A 21,349-nucleotide genomic window follows, 5' to 3' on the forward strand; every position below is an offset into this window, starting at 1 on the left:
CTTTGCATAATTACATTAGGACCTCAGAGTTATATTTCATATTTCTAGTTTCAGATACAAGAATGATACATACAAATAGGATGACCACACTCAGTAGATTATAAGCTTTGTAATGATGCCGTATAAGAGACCTTTTGCATGAAGCATATTCCAGTTACATTATATTCACACTTATTAGCATATTTTCATAGAATCCTATGGAGGGCAACAACAATGAGGAGTCTTGTGGCACCTTAAAGTCTAACACATTTATTAGAGCATAAGTTTTTGTGGGCTATGACCCACTTCTTCAGATGTATGGAGTGAAAATTATAGTAGGCAGGCATAAATATACAGCACAAGAAAGGATGCCTTTCAAAGTGGGGGGTCAATGATTCAATCAGGGTGGATGTGTCCCATTCCCAACGGTTGAAAAGAAGGTGTGAATGTCAACAGAGTAAAAATTACTTTTTGTAGTGCTAACGAGATGGATGGCCCATACTCAACAGTTGATGGGAGATTACTTCTTGTAGTAACCCAGCCATTCCCAGTCTTTATTCAGGCCTAATTTGATGGTGTCAAGTTTGCAAATGAATTCCAGCTCTGCAGTTTCTCATTGAAGTCTGTTTTTGAAGTTTTTTTGTTGAAGAATGGTCACTTTTAAGTCTGAAATCGAGTGTCCAGGGATGTTAAAATGCTCTCCCACTGGTTTTTGAATGTTAGAATTTTTGACATCTGCTTTGTGTCCATTTATTCTTTTGCGTAGAGACTGTCCAGTTTGGCCAAAGTACATGGCAGAAGGGCATTGCAACGTCACACTCACATCATGATTTACAGAGAGTTATAGAGAGACTATAAGTTATAGAGAGAATCCACCTTTTACTCTAGTTTAAACCTGCAAATGGGCCATACCCTAAGCTGCAGAGAAATGTGACCCCCACACACACCTAAAAAGTCTCTGCCAATATGACCTGGGGGAAAATTCCTTCCCAACCCCAAATATGGCAATCAGTTGGACCTTGAGCATGTGGGTGAGACCAACCAGCCAAAGAATACTCTGTAGTAACTCAGAGCCCTCCCTATCTAGTGTCCCATCACGGGCTGTTTGGCAGATTTTCTACTAATAGCCTCAGATATGTCATGCCATTGTAGGCAGTCCCAACAGACCATACCCTCCATAAACTTATCAAGCTCAGTCTTGAGGCCAGTTAGGATTTCTGCCCCCACTGCTCCCCATGTGTGGCTATTCCAGAACGTCACTTCTCTGATGGTTAGAATTGTCTACCTATCAGGTAAGTGTCATGGCCACTGGGATCTGAGTTATTCTGGTGCAAGGCTCCCTCTGTCTCACTAGGTGAAATCATCTACTGTGGAGAGATCATTTAAAAAGGCATTGGAGCAGGAAAATCAGAATATTTTTGCAAAATCAAAATTTTCCTATGGAAGATTTAAGTTTAAGATTTAAGTTTTCCAGAAACTTCATTTTCCATCGATAAGTGGTTTGATGGAAAATTACCAATCAGCTGCAGACACAGTATCTGGAATTATAGATCTTCTTAAACAGGAGGGGTGAAAATCTAGCCCAATTGAAATCAACGGTAAAACTCCTATTGACATCAGTGAATCCAGGATTTTACCCTACGTGGCTGTTGTAGAAATCAGCTTCTACCAGAAGTACAAACAGATAAGCCCCCCCACATCTTGAGTTCCAGGCTTGCCTGCATTGTTGTTTACCAGGAGTCACACCATGTCTGGAACTTCATACCATCCACAGAGCCAACCAGTGATTGATTGAATAACATTGTTTTGCATTCATCAAATACTTCTGCCCCCTTTTGGATCAAAAAGTATCTAGTTACATTTTGGGACCCTGGAGACATTACAGCTGGAAGTAGAATTGCTGCAGTCTGGTATTTTCCTTGATGTAATCTTGTTTATTTACAAGGAAGGTACAAAGTCCTACTTCTCTGAATGCAGGAGAAAACAAGAACAACAAAAAAAGCCAGTTTCTTAGCTTACAGCCTCAAACCTCTTGAGTCAACACCAACCCAAAAACTTTCTCTTTCTAGCTTTTCCCAGGGTCTCAATAGGCTCACGGGCTACTGCTTGGCTTTCTTGCTTTTTTGCCTCTGCTTCTCTTTCTGTTCCTGTATGTTATGAGTTTCTGTGTGTTCTGCATTCCCCTCCCCCTCTCCCCTGGACTCTTTCCCCTCCACACACACACACACACACAATACACAAACAATACTCATCATCAACCCTCCATTCACTCAGTCCAAACTCCTGGGCAGGATCACAACCTCCTTTTGCCTTAGGTGGGAGGCTTCTGATGAACTCATCCTAACTGAAGGGTGCTTCCCACCCAACCTCAGCGAGGTTTGTGATTGATGTAGTTCCTGGTACCCCTCCACATAATGAAGCCACCTGGGGAAAGTTCTTCCTTAGGCCCTAAATAATCCTGAGGTTGTCATTGGTTTCCTCAGTGCCTCCTTCACCATGTTGTTCCGTAGGGTGTATATGATGGGGTTCAGCAGTGGGGTCAGGACACAGTAGAAGAATGACACCACCTTGTCCATGTCAGAGGACTCCATCACAGGCGGCCGGGCATACATAGAAAGGGCTGAGCCATAGAATATGCCTGTGACCGCAATGTGGGCACCACATGTGGTCAGAGCTTTCTGGAGACCACTCTCTGAAGGCATCCGCCATGCTGTCCATATGACACAGCTGTAGGAACTGGCGGTGAGGAGGAAGGAACTCCCGGCTATGGCCCATGTCAGGGTGAAGCACACGAGCTTGCTGAGATGCGTGTCTGAGCAGGAAAGCTTGGCCAGGGGGACAAAGTCGCAGAAGAAGTGATCAATCTCATTGGGTCCACAGAACGACAGCCTGGACACGGCCACGGTGAGGACGGAGGAGGCCAGGAAGCCAGACACCCAAGCAACCACCGACAGCTTGAGGCACAAGATGTTACACATGATGGTGGAGTAGCGCAAGGGGTGGCAGATGGCCAAGTAGCGGTCATACGCCATCACCGCTAGGAGGAAGAACTCAGTGGAACCCATGGAGAAGAAGAAAAACATCTGGGTTATGCATCCATGGACGGAGATTGACCTGTTCCCCAACAGAAGCCCAGCCAGCATCTTGGGCACCGTCACTGAGGTGTACCAGATCTCCAGGAAAGAGAGGTTGCTGAGTAACACGTACATAGGGCAGTGGAGGCTTGGACAACTCCTGACTATGGCAATGATGGAAGTGTTGGTGGCAATTGTCAGGAGGTAGATGATCAGGAACATCACAAAGAGGATCCACTGCAGCTCCGGGAATGCAGAGAAACCCATGAGAATGAACTCAGTCACTTCAGTTTGGTTAGCCCCTTCCATGGTGCTTGCAGCCGTTTGATCCATGAGAGAAAAAATACATATGTTAATATGAGGATTTCCAGAGCAGAGCCAAATCCTGAGAGGCACTGAGATAGATAGATAGATAGATAGATAGATAGATAGATAGATAGATAGATAATGAGTCTGAGCGCTCTAACCGGCTTTGTTTTTTGACAAATTGCCCTCACAAAAGTCATTATATAGGACGTTAAAAATCTAATTGCATGTGCTCTTTAGTAGATCAATAAATTAATGAAGAGCTAAAATTTCTAATGCTCTGTGAGAATCTGGTACCTTAGATTTACCCTGCATGCACTCTAGATACTTCTTGTGTCAAATTAATGCCCTCCAATTAAATACCAGCTCATTGTCACCAGTACGATTGTCAATGTCTCTGCTATCTCTTCACTCAGGAATGGGGTTTGGAGTTGCAAAGCAGCACTTGAGCTTCTCCGCATGCCTGAAGCCTGTCTGTCCCAAACTGGGACATTTATAATGAGTGTAGGACACATCCAGGGAATGCACTGGGAATCTGAGAACTGAGGGATGTATCTGCTGTTGCTCTACCTAATTACAATACGATGTGTGCATTTTCCCCAGCTCCTACTTTACCTCAGAGATGGATGAGTCTGCCATAGCCTGAGCTAACAGCCTTTGGGATTTTAGCTCAGCCCAGAGGGGTTCAGAACCCAGAGGTCCTGGGTTCACTGTGCCCACCAGACCTGAGACCCTCGTGTAATATGTGGCGACGCGAACAAGGGTTTAAGCTGTGATGTGGGTTCCCCAGCCCCACTTCTCAGTGCCACAAGAAAGAAGGGGGATTCTAGCCTACTTGTGCAGCTTTTAATTATACTGGGGCAGATGCAGGTGGATGGTCCATTGAGAAAAGCTGCAAGGCAAGAGGCTGGGATTCTGTCCCCACACGTGTCCAGTTGCTTTCCTGGATGACCTTATGCAAATCACGTCAGGCGAGATTTTCAGACATATGGATTCATAGATACCAAGGCCAGAAGGGACCAATGTGATCATCTAGTCTGATCTTCTGTACAACCCAAGCCAGAGCACTGCCCCCAAATGATTCCAGTCTTCATTTAAAAATTATCCATGATGGAGAATCCACCAGAACACTTGGTAAACTGTCCCAATGTTTAATTACTATCCCCATTAAAAATGTAGGAATTTGTCTACCTTCAACTTCCAGACATTTTGGTGCCCAAAGATACATACAGGTGTCTAGTGGGATTTTCCAGCTGCCTTCACTGATTAGCCACCTAACTCCCATTGAAATCACTTGTATGCCCACCATTCATGGCAGTGCCAAGCACAGGAACAAACCTCACTCACCCAGACACCTAAACAGCTCTGCCATATACCCAAGCAGATACACCCTACAAATCCAGCACCCGTCTCCATCTATGTCCAACACACACCCCACTCCCCAAAGGCCTGGTCTAAACTTAGAAGTTAGGATGTCATAGCTACATTAGTTGGGGGCATGAAAAAAACACACCCGTGACTGACATGCTATGCAGACCTAACTCAGGCAGCTACGCTGATGCAAGACTGTTTCTGCCAACGTAGCTAGTGGTGTTCCTACACTGACGGAAAAACCCCTTACACTGGTGTCAACTGCATCTTTGCCATGGGTTTACACTAGCATAGCTACACAAATGTCCTTGTCTTGTAGACACAGCCTCAGTCTGAATTCTTCCAAGCCTGTTTGTGTTCGCTACTCATGGCACTAACTGAACTATTCATTAATTAATATTTCTCATTTTAAATATATTTCTGGGTCTTTTATGTAACACAGATACGTTCATTTGCCAATGCACCCTATTCCTCCCCCCACCCCCAACACACACACACACACTCACTCTTCCAACCCACATGCCCAAATCTAGCCTACCTATACAAACATGGACACACAAATATCTCACCCATACAAAGTCATACACACACAAATGTGTAACATACCGGTCCATCTATCTTCTAAGGACACAGACAAAAGTATTATGCACAAAACTCTCTCTCTCACACACACACACATATTTATTAGACAAAACCACATCTGTAAAAATTAAACAAAGCTTTCAAATACACAAAATAACCTGCAAACTTGCTTCTTCTTCAGTCTCTGTTCTTTGTTAAATAAACTTCTTCGTGCTTTTACTGTAAATATATCCAGGTGCGGTGTGTTGAGCAGAGCATGAATCTGAGGTAAGTGGGCACTGTCCCTTTGGGACTCACGGAGCTGTGAATTTGGGGAGTGTGCACTGGAAAAGGGGTTGGAGGATAGGAGGGCTCGTGGGTTGGCAAATGCCTATCACTAGCCCGTGAAGGGAGAGCAATGTCTGCGGAGGCCCTGAGTTGCTAGAGGCTGCTGGGGTCACACAGTTGACCCCAGCAAGTACAGGCAAGCCTTCTTCACACTCAAGGCAAGTGGTAGCCAGGTGCCTCGCAATCCTGGAAACCCCTGGGAAGTGTGACACACACAGTAACCAGTCACACCAAATTCCTACACACTAAAGTCATTCACACCCATGCACACACTCCAGTGTGACTGCTAATATGACCAAGAGCTGCCAGACAGGACACGCAGTAGAGAAGAGAAATGGAATTTTCTTTGTATAGAAGTAACAGACTCTGAGGTTGCTCTTGTTGAAGTCAACAGGAGTTTTGCTTTTCATTTTTGTGGGAACAGGGCTGGGCCCATGGACTGTTCTGGAAGATGGCCTTTTGTGTAACACTACAATGAGAACACTCCAAATAGAATCCCAATCTTAAACTTCCTTTAAAAAAAAATATCTGTGTGGCAAATTGCCAGCACTACTATGATGGGTCTCAAGCTTTCTCTTCTTCTGGGCGGGGGTGGGGGGGGTTCAGGGCGCCATTTCTTGCCCCTGAACTGGGGTATTAACTGCCTCACTAGTGTCCTAGAGGAGGGGAGTGGAGAGGGGGGGACCCGGGCCTGCCCCGTACTCCGGGTCCCAGGCCAGGGCCCTAGGGGTAGCGGTAAAACACTTGAACTAGCAGTTCCTTCCCCTGGGCTACTCCCCTCTCCTTCCCTTCAGCTTGTGGGGCTTCCTGCCCTCCCACTGCACAAACCACATGTCCCTTTACCTAGGGTCTTTGTCTTCTTAGCCCACCACAGCACTTCGCCAACCTCTCCTCTGTTTCCCTCCAAACTGCTCTCTGCTCCAACACCAATCCACTCTGCTTCAACTCCTCCTCTTGATTGAAGCAGGGGGGGGTTATCAGGTGACTGACTTCAGGTGCTCTAATTGGCTTCACGTGCTTTAATTGGCTTCAGGTGCTTTAATTAATCGATAGCAAACTTTCTTCCCTCTACAGGGAATAAGGCTCCCTTCTAACACTCTCCTGCTGCCCTCTGGCCATGCTGTATCACATATCCCCGCCCCACCGCTCAACACCATGGGGTTGGGCTACTTGGGACGAGAGGCAGTGCTGTCGTCTTAGGTCATCAGCATTGCCGTGTTGGCTTCCGGCCCTGTGCTGTACCTGGAAATGGAAGGGCTGCAGGGATAGGAACCACCTAGTCATTCTTGTGTTCTTCTCCTTGTTTCTGTGCATCCACTGGGGTGGGGCGTGGCCTGTCACGAGGGTAAACTGCCGCCTCAGTAGGTAGTAGCGGAGAGTCTCCATAGCCCATTTTACTGCCAGACATTCCTTTTCAATGATGGTGTACTTTTGTTCCCTGGGGAGGAGTTTCCAGCTGAGGTACAAGATCGGGTGTTCCTCCTCACCTACCATCTGCGAAAGGACGGCTCTTAGCCCTACCTCCGAGGCATCTGTTTGTAGGATGAATTCCTTCTCGAAGTCTGGGGCTATGAGTACTGGATGGCAGCAAAGGGCGGTCCTTAAATCTGCAAATGCTCATTCTGCCACATCAGTCCACTTTACTATCTCGGGGCCCCGAGTCTTGTGGCGAAATGAGGGATGAAGCTCATATAGTATCCTACTATCCCTAGAAACGCTCTGACCTGCTTTTTGCGGACTGGTCGAGGCCAACCTTGTATTGCCTCCACTTTGTTCCATTGGGGTTTCACCAAACGTCTCCCTACTACATACCTGAGGTATCTGGCCTCAGCTAGTCCTATCACGCACTTGAGAGGATTGGCCTCACTTCCGCAGGGTGTCTAGCACCACTTCTACTTTTCTTAGGTGCGTTTCCCAGTCAGGGCTATGGATAACTATGTCGTCTAGATAGGCGGTGGTATACTTGGCATGGAGTAGCATCAATTTGTCCATAAGTCGTTGGAATGTTGCAGGGGCCCCATGGAGTCCAAAAGGGAGGACAACGTATTGGAACAGGCCATCGGGTGTAGAGAAGGCAGTCTTTTCCTTGGCATTCTTGACCAGGGAAATTTGCCAATATCCTTTGGTCAGGTCCAGAGTGGTTAGGAATCAGGCCTTGCCTAACTGATCAACTAGCTCGTCAATGCGTGGTATCGGATAGGCATCGAATTGGGATACTTCATTCAACTTCTGGAAGTCATTGCAAAATCTCAGGATGCTGTTAGGATATAGATATTCAGGCCTGTCTGTAAAGGCATATACTCTAAGAATTTAGGTGTATTCTTATCACTTAACTAGTTCTAGAGGTATAAAAGAAAGAATCAAAATCACTGTCTGCCTGTGTAAGGTCCTTCTCTTACTGTGACAGTCTGAGGCCCTGTTCTTAGGCTAAGGCCTCTGGCTAAGCAGCAGAGGCAGCCATACGCTGCGAAGCAAATGGTCACATCCTCACGTTCCAAACCCGTCACACTGAAATCAGGTGCTACTGGCCTGTTAGGAATACAATCCTGTCCTGATAATGCCCATCGCCTCCAGAGAAAGGAAAGTGCCTAGAAGATGTAAAAGGAAACTTAGTTTGATAACATCCTGTCTGGCAAGAACTCACTTATCAATAGCTGGGATGTGAAATCCTCACTTCAGTATTGTTTTGTCATTATAGTTCCCACTTTGCTATTCTTTGTCTGTATAATCTGTGTCTGGTTCTGTGATTGTTCCTGTCTGCTGTATAATTAATTTTGCTGGGTGTAAACTAATTGAGGTGGTGGGATATAATTGGTTAAATAATCATGTTACAATATGTTAGCCTTGGTTAGTTAAATTTCAGTAAAATGATTGGTTAAGGTATAGCTAAGCAGAACTCAAGTTTTACTATATAGTCTGCAATCAATCAGGAAGTGTGTATGTGGGGGGTGGGAGAATGGGAACAAGGAATGGGGGTGGAGAAATTGGAATCATGTTTAGCTAAGGGCAGGAATGGGAACAGGGACACAGGTAAGGCTCTGTGGTGTCAGAGCTGGGAAGGGGGACACTAAGGAAGGAAACTGGAATCATGCTTGCTGGAAGTTCACCCCAATAAACATTGAATTGTTTGCACCTTTGGACTTCGGGTATTGTTGCTCTCTGTTCATGCGAGAAGGACCAGGGAAGTAAGTGGGTGAAGGAATAAGCCCCTTAACAGGTGCCGTCAGACTTGGGGACTAGGATGATAGGGCTGGACCACTGGCTGTGGGATTCTTCAATAACCCCGAGTTCCAGCATCTTCTTCACTTCTATCCTAATTTCTTCCCTTTTAGCTTCCGGTATTCGGTATGGTCTTATCGTCACCCTTACTCCAGGACTGGTGATAATATGATGTTGGACCAGTGTCGTACGGCCCGGCTGTGTACAGAACACATCCTGGTTTAGTTGGATCATATCAATGACTTCTGTTCGTTGTTCTGGAGTTAACTCAGGAGATATCTTCACCTGCCCCTGTTGGTCGTCTGTCTGGGGTGGAGCTCCCCGAATGACCAGGCACGTCTCTCGGTCACGCCAGGACTTCAGTAAGTTGATGTGGTAGATTTGCTCTGGCCTTCGGCGGTCTGGCTGTCTGACCTTATAGTCCACCTCCCCAATGGCTTCCACTATCTCATATGATCCATGCCAGCTGGCCAGGAGTTTGCTTTCTGCTGTCGGCATTAGCACCATCACCCGTTCCCCCGGCTGAAATCTCCGTACTTTCGCCCAATGGTTGTAATATTTCCACTGGGCCTCTTGTGCTTTTTCCAAATGTTCTCATACTATAGGGGTTACTCGAATTATTCGCTCTCTCATCTGTGTCACGTGCTCAATGACATTCTTTCCTGGATCAAGTTGTTCTTCCCAATCTTCCTTGGCAATATCTAATATTCCGCATGGGTGGCGTCCGTATAGTAGTTCAAAGGGAGAGAAACCAGTAAACGTCTGGGGGACTTCCCGTATAGCAAACATTAGATACGGTAGAAGGGTATCCCAGTCTTTTCCGTCCTGTGCTACCACCTTCCAGATCATACCTTTAAAGGTACGGTTAAACCACTCGACCAGTCCATTTGTTTGTGGATGGTAGACTGAGGTCTGTATGGCCTGGATGCTGAGCAGGGTACATAAGTCTTTCATTAATTTTGACATGAACAGGGGTCCTTGGTCTGTCAGGATCTCCTTAGGGATGCCCACTCTGGCAAAAACCTGGAGTAGTTCTTTTGCTATTATCTTGGATGTGGGGTTTCTTAAAGGAATGGCTTCTGGATATCACGTGGCATAGTCAAAGATGACTAGTACATTTCGGTGGCCCCATGCTGATCTTTCCTGTGGGCCCACTATGTCCATGGCTATCCTCTCAAAAGGGACTTCAATAATAGGCAAAGGTACTAATGGGGCCCGCAAGTGAGGTCGGGGGCTATGCAATTGGCATTCAGGGCAAGAGGCACAATAGCGCTGGACCTCTGCACGTATTCCTGGCCAATAAAATCTTCTTAGAACTCTGTTCAGTGTCTTGTCTACTCCTAGATGTCCCCCAAATAGATGACTGTGAGCTAACTCTAGTACTGCCCTTGTGTGTTTCCGTGGGACTAAGAGTTACTCCACTTCTTCCCCTCGTATTTGTGCTATCCTGTACAACAGATCGCGTTTGAGCACATAATATGGCCTTGGACCTTTGGTCTTTCCTTCCACGGGTACACCATTTACTTCCACTAACTCCTCCCTTACATTTGCATATAGCGGGTCATTGGTTTGGTCCTGCCCGAAATTCTCATGTGTGGTACCGATCTGACCTAATTCCAAGAGATCTGTTTCTACTCTGCCCCCTGGGTTGCCCTACTTGGGCTGGGAACCACCTCCGAGTCCTCACTGGCCTGAATTATCTCCTGGCCTCCTGAACGGGTTCACCTATCAACAAGGGAGGTTTTCTCGTTCTCTGCTAGAATCCTGGTCCCTAATCTTTTATCTGCCCTCCTTTCCCGCCTAGACTTTCAGGGTTTTCCGGGGGATGAGAATAACTCTGGGGCAAATTTGTCAAACGTTGGCGTGAGGCTATCTGTAGGTGCCTCCCTCTCAGCCCGCGGGGTTGCTACCCTCCCCTGGCTCTAATGGTGGGAGTAAGCTCTCAAACCCGGGGAAGTCCCTACCAATTAAGACAGTGTAGGGGAGCCTGGGGACTACCCCTGCAGTCACCCTGGTAGTATTCCCCTGGATCTCAATCCGTACTGGGATTGTGGGGTAGAAATTTACAGTGCCATGAACGCACGTTACCCCTGTGTTTTTGGCCCAGGTTAGTTGGTCTTGCCCCACCAACTTCCCCGAGACCAGCGTGACAGCACTCCCAGAATCTACTAATGCTATGATCTCAATACTATTCATTTTTACTGATCTTGTATACCCATGCGAGGTCATTGCGACCCCTACCAGGCCGATTAGGCCACATTGCTCCCCGTGATCTCCCAGATTACATTGCATAGGCTCTTCCCTGTTGGGGCATTGGGCTGTTATATGCCCCAATTCTCCACACTCGTAACACTGCCCCCTTATTCCAGTTGCCACCCTCTGCCTGGGGCTATTTGGCCGGCCCACCCAGCCCTCTCTTCCCAAACCCCCAGGTCCCTTCTTGGCCTCGGGCCATTCCTCAATGTCTTTCCTTCCAGTTACGGTTCTGGAGTTCTTGACAGTCCGGGTCCTTGAGTTTGGGACTGGCTTCCTGGTTTACTGTGTCTCACCCCCTGTGGTTTGGAACAGTTCGCGGGCTGCCAGCTGTCTTTCCACGAGGGAGACCAACTCATCATAGGTGAGGTCTGGTGGTAGCCCCCTCATATACTGGTCCAGTACCAGGAGCTCCATCATCTTCTCAGAGCTGAGGTCCTCAGGGCACAGCCATTTCCAGGTCAGGTGGATCAGGTCAAACAATTGCGATCGGGGTGTCTTGTCCTCTGTATACTGCCACTCATGGAACCTCTGGGCTCGCAACACCGTCGTTACTCCGGATCTGGCCAGGATCTCTGCCTTCAGCTGGGGGTAATCTGCTGCAGTCTCCGCGGCCATATCATAGTAGACCTTCTGGGCCTCCCCACACAGAAATGGGGCGAGGATATCAGACCACTGATCTCGGGGCCAGGCATCCCTCAGGGCTGCTCTTTCAAAAGACAAGAGGTATGCCTCCACATCATCCTCCCGTGTCATTTTCTGTAGACAGTGGCTGGCCCTTATGGTCCGGGTCCCATCGCAGTTGTGGTTCAGCTCCATAAGGGCCTTCATCTGGTTCACCAACTCTTGGAGCAGGCCTTGGTCCTGGGCAGCCTGACTCATCAACAGATGATTAGTCTCCTGCTGCATCCGAGTTGCCCCCTGTTGGGCGGTTGCTTGGACCCGGGTAGCCTCCTGCTAATGGCTTGTATTAGGGCCTTGACCATGTCATCCATCTTAGGGATGGGAGGGTTTTGGCTAACCCTGGTTAAAGTCCTCAGCACGTAGATCCCACCCCTGACACCATGTGTGGCAAATTGCCGGAACTACTATGATGGGTCTCACGCTTTTTCTTCTTGGGGGGGTTCAGGGCACCGTTTCTTGACCCTGAACTGGGGTATTAACTGCCCCACTAGTGTCCTAGAGGAGGGGAGTGGAGAGGGAGGGACCCTCTACTCTGAGTCCACCCTCTACTCTGAGTCCCAGACCAGGGGCCCTAGGGGTAGCGGTAAACCATTTGAACTAGCGGTTCCTTCCCCTGGGCTGGGAATCGATCCCGACACACTCAATCTAATCAGGTGAGTTATTACTCTACAGATGAGCACTGAAATCTGTGGGCCAGATTCTGTGTCCTGGCTGGGCTCTCCTTGGCAGAGATGAGCATATGTGACCTTGAGCCTCCAATGTTCCAGTCTCTGCATGGATGGGGATTTGTGTTGGTCAGAAGGGGGAGTTCACAGGTCCCTATCCTATAGAGAATAGCCTATTTCGCCTAAAGCGGAAAAAAAGTATTATAATTCCACTTGTTTTATTGCTTGACCAGGATGGGAGTTCAGCTAACTTAGTGACTATCTCACAGGACTGGCAATCAAAAGCAAAGGGTTATATTCTTGAGGCTTCTGGGAAGTCACTTCACAACCTTCTGCCTCAGTTTCCCCCATCTGTCAAGTGACGGGAATGTTACTTATCAATGTTTGTAAAGTGTTTTTAGATGGTTATATGTAAATTGCTATCTATGGACTAAGTATTATTAACAAAAGACCTTGCAAGAGATATTAGAGAGACAAAGTGGGTGAGGCAATATCCTTTATTGGACCTACTTCTGTGGGCGAGACAGATAAGGGTGTGGTTTACATTATAGCATTAGGTCAACACAAGGTAGCTTTTGTTGACCTAACTATGGAAGCGTCTACTCTTAAATTTCACTCCCAGCTGACTTAACTGACCCACTACATTGAATTAACAACTCCACCTCCATGAGCAGTGTAGAGTCAAAGTTGATGTAGTTAGGTTGATGCACCATCAGTGTAGACACTGCCTTGCTTATGTCGACTATTACTGCCTTTCAGGAGCTATTCCACAATGCTGCACATAGCAGTACAATCAATACAAGCACTCCTGCTGAGGACGCGCACCGACTATACAAGAAGCAAAGTTTAAACACGCACTAGTGATGTAATTACTGTGGCAAAAGTATGCCGACATAAGTTAGGTCAACTTAATTTGGTAATATAATATAGACATGGCCAAGCCTTTGAGCTACATAGAGTTCTTCCTTGGGTCTGAGAAAGGTACTCAGAGTGTCACAGCTAAATACAAGATCAAACAGATAGTTTAGAATAAGTAGTTAGCACATATTCTAAGATATTGTTGAAGGCGAAATGGCCCATTAACACAACACTGCATATTGCAAGAGATAGATAGATAGATAGATAGATAGATAGATAGATAGATAGATAGATAGATAGATAGATAGATAGATAGTCAGGCTTGACAATTAAGGTCTGGCTTGACAAAACCCTGGCTGGGATGATTTAGTTGGGGATTGGTCCTGCTTTGAGCAGGGGGGTGGACTAGATGACCTCCTGAGGTCCCTTCCAACCCTGATATTCTATGATTCTATGATAGATAGATAGATAGATAGATAGATAGATAGATAGATAGATAGATAGATAGATAGATAGATAGATAATTGGTTTTCTTGGAGGGAAAGAATGGTTTCTATCATCCTATTACTCTTGTTTAATTTCCCCTTCTTTTCCACTCACAAAACCCATTCAGAAGTGAAGATGATTCCTTTAGAAGTTCACGCTTCTCTTCAAGATGGCCCTCAGGGCATCTTTAATCTGCTCATGCTGAAGATGAAGGGGCTTATGGGAGGCTGTTCCTCAGGCTGAAGATGAAAGGGTTCATGAGAGGCGTCACCACTGTGTTGAGCAGGGCCACCAGATTGTTGAGCAAGGCATCGCTTCCCGGAGGCTGGACATACATGAAGATGCATCTGCCGTAGCCCAGGGTGATGATGATGAAGTGGAAGGAGCAGGTGGAGAAGGCCTGGTTGCGTCCTCTGGGGGATGTTATCCTGAGGACGGTGGCAACAATGTAGGTGTAGGACACCACCATAAGGATCAAGGATCCCAACAGGATGGCAGAGGAAGCCATGAAACTCACCAGCTCCACAAAGCTCATATCCGCACAGGACAGCTTGACCAAGGCCATGTCATCGCAAAAGAAGTGGTCAATGCGGTTGGCACTTCAGAAGGGCAGGGTGATGACCTGGATGGTGGGGATGATGGGGGACAGGAACCCTGATGCCCATTACCCCCAAACCAAGCTGGAGGCAGAGCTGAGAATTCATGAATGTGGTGTAGCACAGTGGGTCACAGATGGCCACGTAGCAGTCATAGGACATGGCGGCCAGCAAGGCAAACTTGCTTCAGCCCAGAAACAAGTAGAAGTAGCATTGAGCAATGCAAGCCAGGTAGGAGATGGCCCTGTTACCCCTCAGGAAGCTGGCTATCATCTTGGGTAGGACGGAAGATGTAATAAGGATCTCCAAGCGACAGTTTTCAGAGGAAGAAGTTTATGGGGCTGTAGAGGTGACACTTTAAGAGGATGATGGCGATGATCATGATATTGCCAGATAAGATCAGCAGGTAAGAGGCCAGGAAGCCAACAGCAATGAGGCATTTCCAGATGATGGGGGTAGAGGAAGCCCACGAAGATGAATTCAGTCACTGTGGTTTGGTTCTGCTTGGTTACATAGGAGCTTTCTGTGTTGGGGCAGAGGGAAGATGGTGGGAATAGGGAACAATGTGTTAGATGAACAGGAGAAAAGAAAAGAAGAAAAACGGAAGAGTAGAGAAGAGGAAAGAAAGTGGAAGAGAGAAAATTTTAGACAAAAAATTTTAAAAGAGCAAAGCTGGATGGAATTGTTTCCCTGTGGAAATGTTCAATTCTTTTGAGGGTGTGAGGGAGAGAGGAAATTTTATTTCCTCAATGAAAAGTTAAAAATTTTCCACAGACAGCAGACACTTACCACAATTTTTTATGTTAGTTGAAAACCCAATTTTTTGTCAAAAACCAGTTTTGATAGAAATGTTTGGACTAGACTTAAAAATAAGGAAAAAAAGAAAAATGTAACTGAAGTTACTAGATCACAGGCCCTGATTCTCATGGGAGACTTCAATCACCCTGATATCTGCTGGGAGAGCAATACAGCGGTGCACAGACAATCTAGGAAGTTTTTGGAAAGGGTAGGGGACAATTTACTGGTGCAAGTGCTGGAGGAACCAACTAGGGGCAGAGCTCTTCTTGACCTGCTGCTCACAAACCAGGAAGAATTAGTAGGGGAAGCAAAAGTGGATGGGAACCTGGGAGGCAGTGACCATGAGATCGTCAAGTTCAGGATCCTGACACAGGGAAGAAAGGAGAGCAGCAGAATACGGACCCTGGACTTCAGAAAAGCAGAGTTTGACTCCCTCAAGGAACTGGTGGGCAAGATCCCCTGGGAGAATAACATGATGGGGAAAGGACTATAAGGTGGATAGAAAGTTGGCTAGATTGTCGGGCTCAACGGGTAGTGATCAATGGCTCCATGTCTAGTTGGCAGCTGGTATCAAGTGGAGTGCCCCAAGGGTCGGTCCTGGGGCCAGTTTTGTTCAATATCTTCATAAATGATCTGGAGGATGGTGTGGATTGCACCCTCAGCAAGTTTGCAGATGAGACTAACCTGGGAGGAGAGGTAGATATGCTGGAGGGTAGGGATAGGATACAGAGGGCCCTAGACAAATTAGAGGATTGGGCCAAAAGAAAAATGATGACGTTCAACAAGGACAAGTGCAGAGTCCTGCACTTAGGACTGAGTCATCTATCTGCCGACCTGATGGGGCAAACAGAGAAGTCTGCTGCTTGCCAGGGGCTAAGATTCGCGATGTGACGGAGAGTCTGCCGAGACTCATCAACCCCTCGGATCGCTACCCCTTCCTGCTTCTCCACGTGGGCACCAATGATACTGCCAAGAATGACCTTGAGCGGATCACTGCGGACTACGTGGCCCTGGGAAGAAGGATAAAGGAGTTGGAGGCGCAAGTGGTGTTCTCGTCCATCCTCCCCGTGGAAGGAAAAGGCCGGGGTAGGGATCGTCAAATCGTGGAAGTCAACGAATGGCTACACAGGTGGTGTCGGAGAGAAGGCTTTGGATTCTTCGACCATGGGATGGTGTTCCAAGAAGGAGGAGTGCTAAGCAGAGACGGGCTCCACCTAACAAAGAGAGGGAAGAGCATCTTCGCGAGAAGGCTGGCTAACCTAGTGAGGAGGGCTTTAAACTAGGTTCAACGGGGGAAGGAGACCAAAGCCCTGAGGTAAGTGGGGAAATGGGATACCGGGAGGAAGCACGAGCAGGAGCGTGTGAGAGGGGAGGGCTCCTGCCTCATACTGAGAAAGTTGGAGGATCAGCGGGTTATCTCAAGTGCCTATATACAAATGCACAAAGCCTGGGAAACAAGCAGGGAGAACTGGAGGTCCTGGCAAAGTCAGGAAATTATGATGTGATTGGAATAACAGAGACTTGGTGGGATAACTCACATGACTGGAGTACTGTCATGGATGGGTATAAACTGTTCAGGGAGGCCAGAAACTGTTCAGGGAGGCCAGAAAAGGTGGGGAAGTTGCACTGTATGTAAGGGAGCAGGTTTGTGCTGGAAATGGCCCACCTGATGATCACTTTAGATAAGCTATTACCAGCAGGACTGGGGTTGGAGGAGGTATTGTTTCATATTCTCTGTGTGTATATAAAGTCTGCTGCAGTTTCCACGGTATGCATCAGTGCTCAGGTAAGGTGGACAGGTGGCGGCTGGAGTGGGGAGACGGGGTATACTTTAGACACTTTGCGACCTGGCAAGCTGGAGTGGCGACCCTGTTCTCCCCCAACCTACGACCTGAGGTGCTAGGGGTCAATGAGGCCGTGCTGGGCCACCTGCTGCACCTTCGAGTCCGTATGGAGGGGCTCGTGGTTAATCTTGTTAACATCTATGCCCCGCAAATGAGCTCCAGGCGGCCACAATTTTATCAGCAGGTGTCCGACTTTCTCGGCACCCTGGATTCGCACGAGTGCCTGGTCCTGGGAGGGGACTTTAACACCACCCTCGAGGAACGGGACCGCTCAGGGGCCGAACCGAGTCCGGCCGCTGCGAATATTCTCCAAGGGATAGTCGACCATCACTCCCTAGTGGACGTCTGGCGTGACTATCACCCAAATGACACCTCCACGTTCACCTTTGTCCGGGTGGAGGCCCATCGGTCACACCACTCTCGGTTGGACCGTATTTACTTATCCCGTTTCCATCTTTCACAGGCCCACTCCTCCGCCATTCGGCCGGCCCCATTCTCCGATCATCATTTAGTCACTGTAAGGGTCTCCCTCCGTGCAGAGAGACCGGGGCCGGCCTATTGGCACTTTAATAACAGCCTGTTGGAGGACGAGAGCTTTGTGATGCCCTTCCGGGAGTTTTGGCTGGCCTGGCGAGGGCAGTGGCGTGCCTTTCCCTCGGTGCGGCGATGGTGGGATCTCGGGAAGGTGCGCGCCAAGCTCTTCTGCCGTGACTACACCCGGGGCACCAGCCGACAGAGAAATGCGGCGATAGAGCAGTTGGAACAGGAGGTCTTAGGGATGGAGAGGCGCCTGGCCGCCGATCCCAAGGAACCGTCCCTCTGCGGAGCATGCCGGGAGAAGCGGGAGGAGCTCCGGGCCCTTGAGGACCATCGGGCCCGAGGTGCCTTCGTTCGGTCCCGCATCCGCCTCCTTCGGGAGATGGACCGCGGCTCCCGCTTCTTCTATGCCCTGGAGAAAACGAGGGGGGCCAAGAAACACGTCACCTGCCTTTTTGCGGAAGACGGCACCCCCCTCACGGATCCGGAGGAGATGTGTGGGAGGGCCCGTGACTTCTACACAAGCCTTTTCTCCCCGGACCCGACCGATCCTGGCGCTTGCAGGGTGCTCTGGGAGGAACTCCCCATGGTCAGCGTGGGCGACCGAGACCGACTAGAGCTGCCTCTCACCCTGGCCGAGTTCTCGGAAGCCCTCCGTCGCATGCCCACCAATAAATCTCCGGGCATGGACGGGCTGACCGTGGAGTTTTACTGCGCGTTCTGGGACATTCTCGGCCCAGACCTAGTCACCATCTGGGCTGAGTCCTTGCAGAGCGGGATCCTCCCTCTGTCGTGCAGGCGAGCGGTGCTCGCTTTGCTGCCGAAGAGGGGGGACCTCCGCGACCTACGAAACTGGCGTCCCGTCTCACTCCTTAGCACGGATTACAAAATCGTAGCGAAAGCAATCTCGCTGCGGCTAGGGTCCGTGATGGCGGACGTGATCCACCCAGACCAGACCTGTACTGTCCCGGGTCGCAGCATTTTTGACAACCTCTTTCTAGTCCGAGACCTTTTGGAACTCGGGCGGAGAGATGGTCTGTTGTTCGTCCTCCTGTCTCTTGATGAGGAGAAGGCGTTCGATAGAGTAGACCATGGGTACCTCCTGAGCACTCTGCAGGCGTTTGGATTCGAACCTCAGTTTGTGAGTTTTCTCCGGGTGCTGTATGCCTCCGCGGAGTGTTTGGTTAGGCTCAACTGGACCCTGACTGAACCGGTCAGCTTCGGGCGAGGAGTGCGGCAGGGGTGCCCCCTCTCGGGCCAGTTGTACGCTCTGGCGATCAAGCCTTTCCTCTGTCTCCTCCGCAGGAGGATGACAGGGTTGGTGCTGCGGGAGCCGGAGCTGCGGCTGGTCCTGTCGGCCTACGCCGATGACGTACTCCTCATGGTCCAGGACCCGGGCGACTTGGCGTGAGTGGAGGCATGCCAAGCCATCTATTCGGCAGCCTCCTCCGCCCGAGTCAACTGGGTCAAGAGCTCTGGCTTGGCGGTGGGGGACTGGCAGCAGGTGGGCTCCCTCCCACCCGCACTTCAGACCATACGGTGGAGTGTGGGTCCACTGCTCTATCTCGGCGTTTACCTTTCTGCCACGCATCCTTCCCCGCCGGAGAACTGGCAAAATTTAGAGGGCGGGGTGATAGAGCGGATCCGGAGATGGACGAGGCTACTCCGATGTCTCTCCCTCCGAGGGAGAGCATTAGTGCTTAACCAACTCGTCCTGTCCATGCTCTGGTACCGGCTCAACACCCTGGCCCCGGCCCCGGGTTTCCTGACCCACCTCCGGAGATTGATTCTGGAGTTCTTCTGGTCAGGAATGCACTGGGCCCCTGTTGGAGTTCTTCATCTACCCCTGAAGGAAGGAGGGCAGGGCCTGAAGTGTCTGTACACTCAGGTCCGCGTTTTCCGCCTCCAGGCCCTGCAGAGGCTCTTTTATAGTGCACGTAGTTCGGCGTGGAGCATACTGGCACACGCCTTCCTGCACCGCTTCCAAGGGCTTCGATATGACCGGCAGCTCTTTTATCTTTCTCCGAGGGGTTTTCCGCGAGACCTCTCCGGGCTGCCGGTCTTCTACCAGGACCTCCTCCGGACCTGGAAACTGTTTCTAACAACCAGGTCCGTGGCGGCCACCGTGGGAGCAGACCTCCTCACGGAGCCCCTGCTACACAACCCCCAGCTCCGTGTGCAGGTGGCGGAGTCCCGCTCGGTGCGCCAGAGGTTGGTCCTGGCGGAAGTCACGAGGGTCGGAGACCTCCTGGACTACGACCGGAGAGACTGGCTGGATCCCCTGACGCTCGCTCGGCGCATGGGGCTCTCCAGCCTCCGTACCCCCCGGCGCATACTTCAGGAGGTGAAGGCCGCCTTGACCCCCGCTGCTCGGGCTTATGTTAGCCGAGCCTTGTGCGAGGGCGCACCCCGCCCATCCCTTACCCCAGGCCCACTGGACCTTTCCATCGGGCCCCCACCCCGTAGATCCCAACAAACCCCTCACCCTTTCACTGCAAGCCGGCTGCACGAACTGCAGCCGGTTAGCTTTCAAATTGCACCACGGAAATACTTATATACACTTACGCTTCACACCCACACCCTGGTGTCCCGCCCCGATACAAAGTGGCGGGATCTCCTGCCACCTTTGGAGGGTGAGCAACCTCGGTGGGCCAGCCTGTATTCCACCTTGGTCCCAAGGCCCATCGGGGACATCAGTTGGCGGCTCCTTCACGGAGCTGTGAGCACGGGCGTGTTTCTGACACGGTTTACCCCCATTCCGGACACTTGTCCTTTCTGTAATGTGAGGGAAACCCTGGGGCACGTGTATTTAGAGTGTGCCAGATTGCAGCCCCTTTTCCGGCTCCTCGCAAATATTCTATTACGCTTCTGGCTTCATTTTTCCCCCCACCTTTTTATCTATACACTTCCCATCTGTGGCCCCACAAAGTCGCGGGATCTTCTGGTCAACCTCCTCCTAGCTTTGGCTAAAACAGCCATTTATAAAACCAGAGAGAGGAGGTTGGCCCATGAAACGTCCTGCGATTGTGGGGCCGTTTTCCGATCTTCAGTACATTCACATATCCAGGCGGAGTTCCTCTGGGCGGCATCCACTGACTCCCTTGATGCCTTCGAGGAGCGGTGGGCGCTGTCTGGGGTTCTCTGCTCGGTGACCCCGTCCGGTTCCCTCCGTCTGACCCTTTGATTGAGGGGAAGAGCGAGAGACGCCAGCCCCAGCCGTTGCCGCTGTGGATACCATCATTCCTGTCATCTAGGAGGGGTCCTATAATACATGGGTGTCTACCCCCCCACCCCTAAACCGCCCACCCCGCAGCCGTGCCCATCTTACCAGGCACTCTCAGGAGAGGGAGGATCGGTGACACTGGGCACGGCACTAGGTAACTCGAGGGGGTGGAAGACCACGAGTGTCGAGGAAGCCCCCCCGCTCTAGGCCACCAGGTAACTCAGGAGGGTGGAAGACCACGAGTGTCGAGGAAGCCCCCCCGCTCTGGGCCCGGGCTAGCCTGAACACTTCTCCCTTCTGAAAGCTGCTGTGTTATACCTTCTGATTTCGTTGTTTTGTTGCATAGTTGTTTTGTTTCCTTTGGTAATTCTGTAAACGTTACCAATAAACTTTCCTTCTGTTTCAAAAAAACCTTCCCTGTTGGGAAACGGAACGTCCTTTTTGCTTGCTCCTCAGCTATCTGCTTTCTATTCTTTCCTAAAGCCCCCTGGCCTGGATTTTTCTTTCTTTTGGACCCTGCCTTAGCTTCCCCCCCACACACCCCCGA

General features: G+C 49.7%; 1 protein-coding gene and 1 pseudogene across 1 annotated transcript; both read right to left on the reverse strand.

Annotated features, from left to right (window-relative positions):
• Positions 1 to 2,420: 2,420 nt before the first annotated feature.
• On the reverse strand, positions 2,421 to 3,332 carry LOC140897217 (olfactory receptor 11L1-like). The gene has a single exon (XM_073309613.1). It carries the CDS (start codon positions 3,318 to 3,320, stop codon positions 2,421 to 2,423), a length of 900 nt encoding a protein of 299 aa, XP_073165714.1. The 5' UTR covers positions 3,321 to 3,332.
• Positions 3,333 to 14,021: 10,689 nt separating this feature from the next.
• LOC140897218 (olfactory receptor 6C76-like) lies at positions 14,022 to 14,673 on the reverse strand (annotated as a pseudogene).
• Between the last annotated feature and the right edge of the window lie 6,676 nt (positions 14,674 to 21,349).

This window comes from Lepidochelys kempii, chromosome 13 (genome assembly GCF_965140265.1).
Source record: "Lepidochelys kempii isolate rLepKem1 chromosome 13, rLepKem1.hap2, whole genome shotgun sequence".
NCBI classification, from domain to species: Eukaryota; Metazoa; Chordata; order Testudines; family Cheloniidae; genus Lepidochelys; species Lepidochelys kempii.

Coding starts and splice junctions, on each gene's coding strand:
- LOC140897217 (XM_073309613.1), bottom strand. CDS start 3,320: ATGGGTTTCTCTGCATTCCCGGAGCTGCAGTGGATCCTCTTTGTGATG.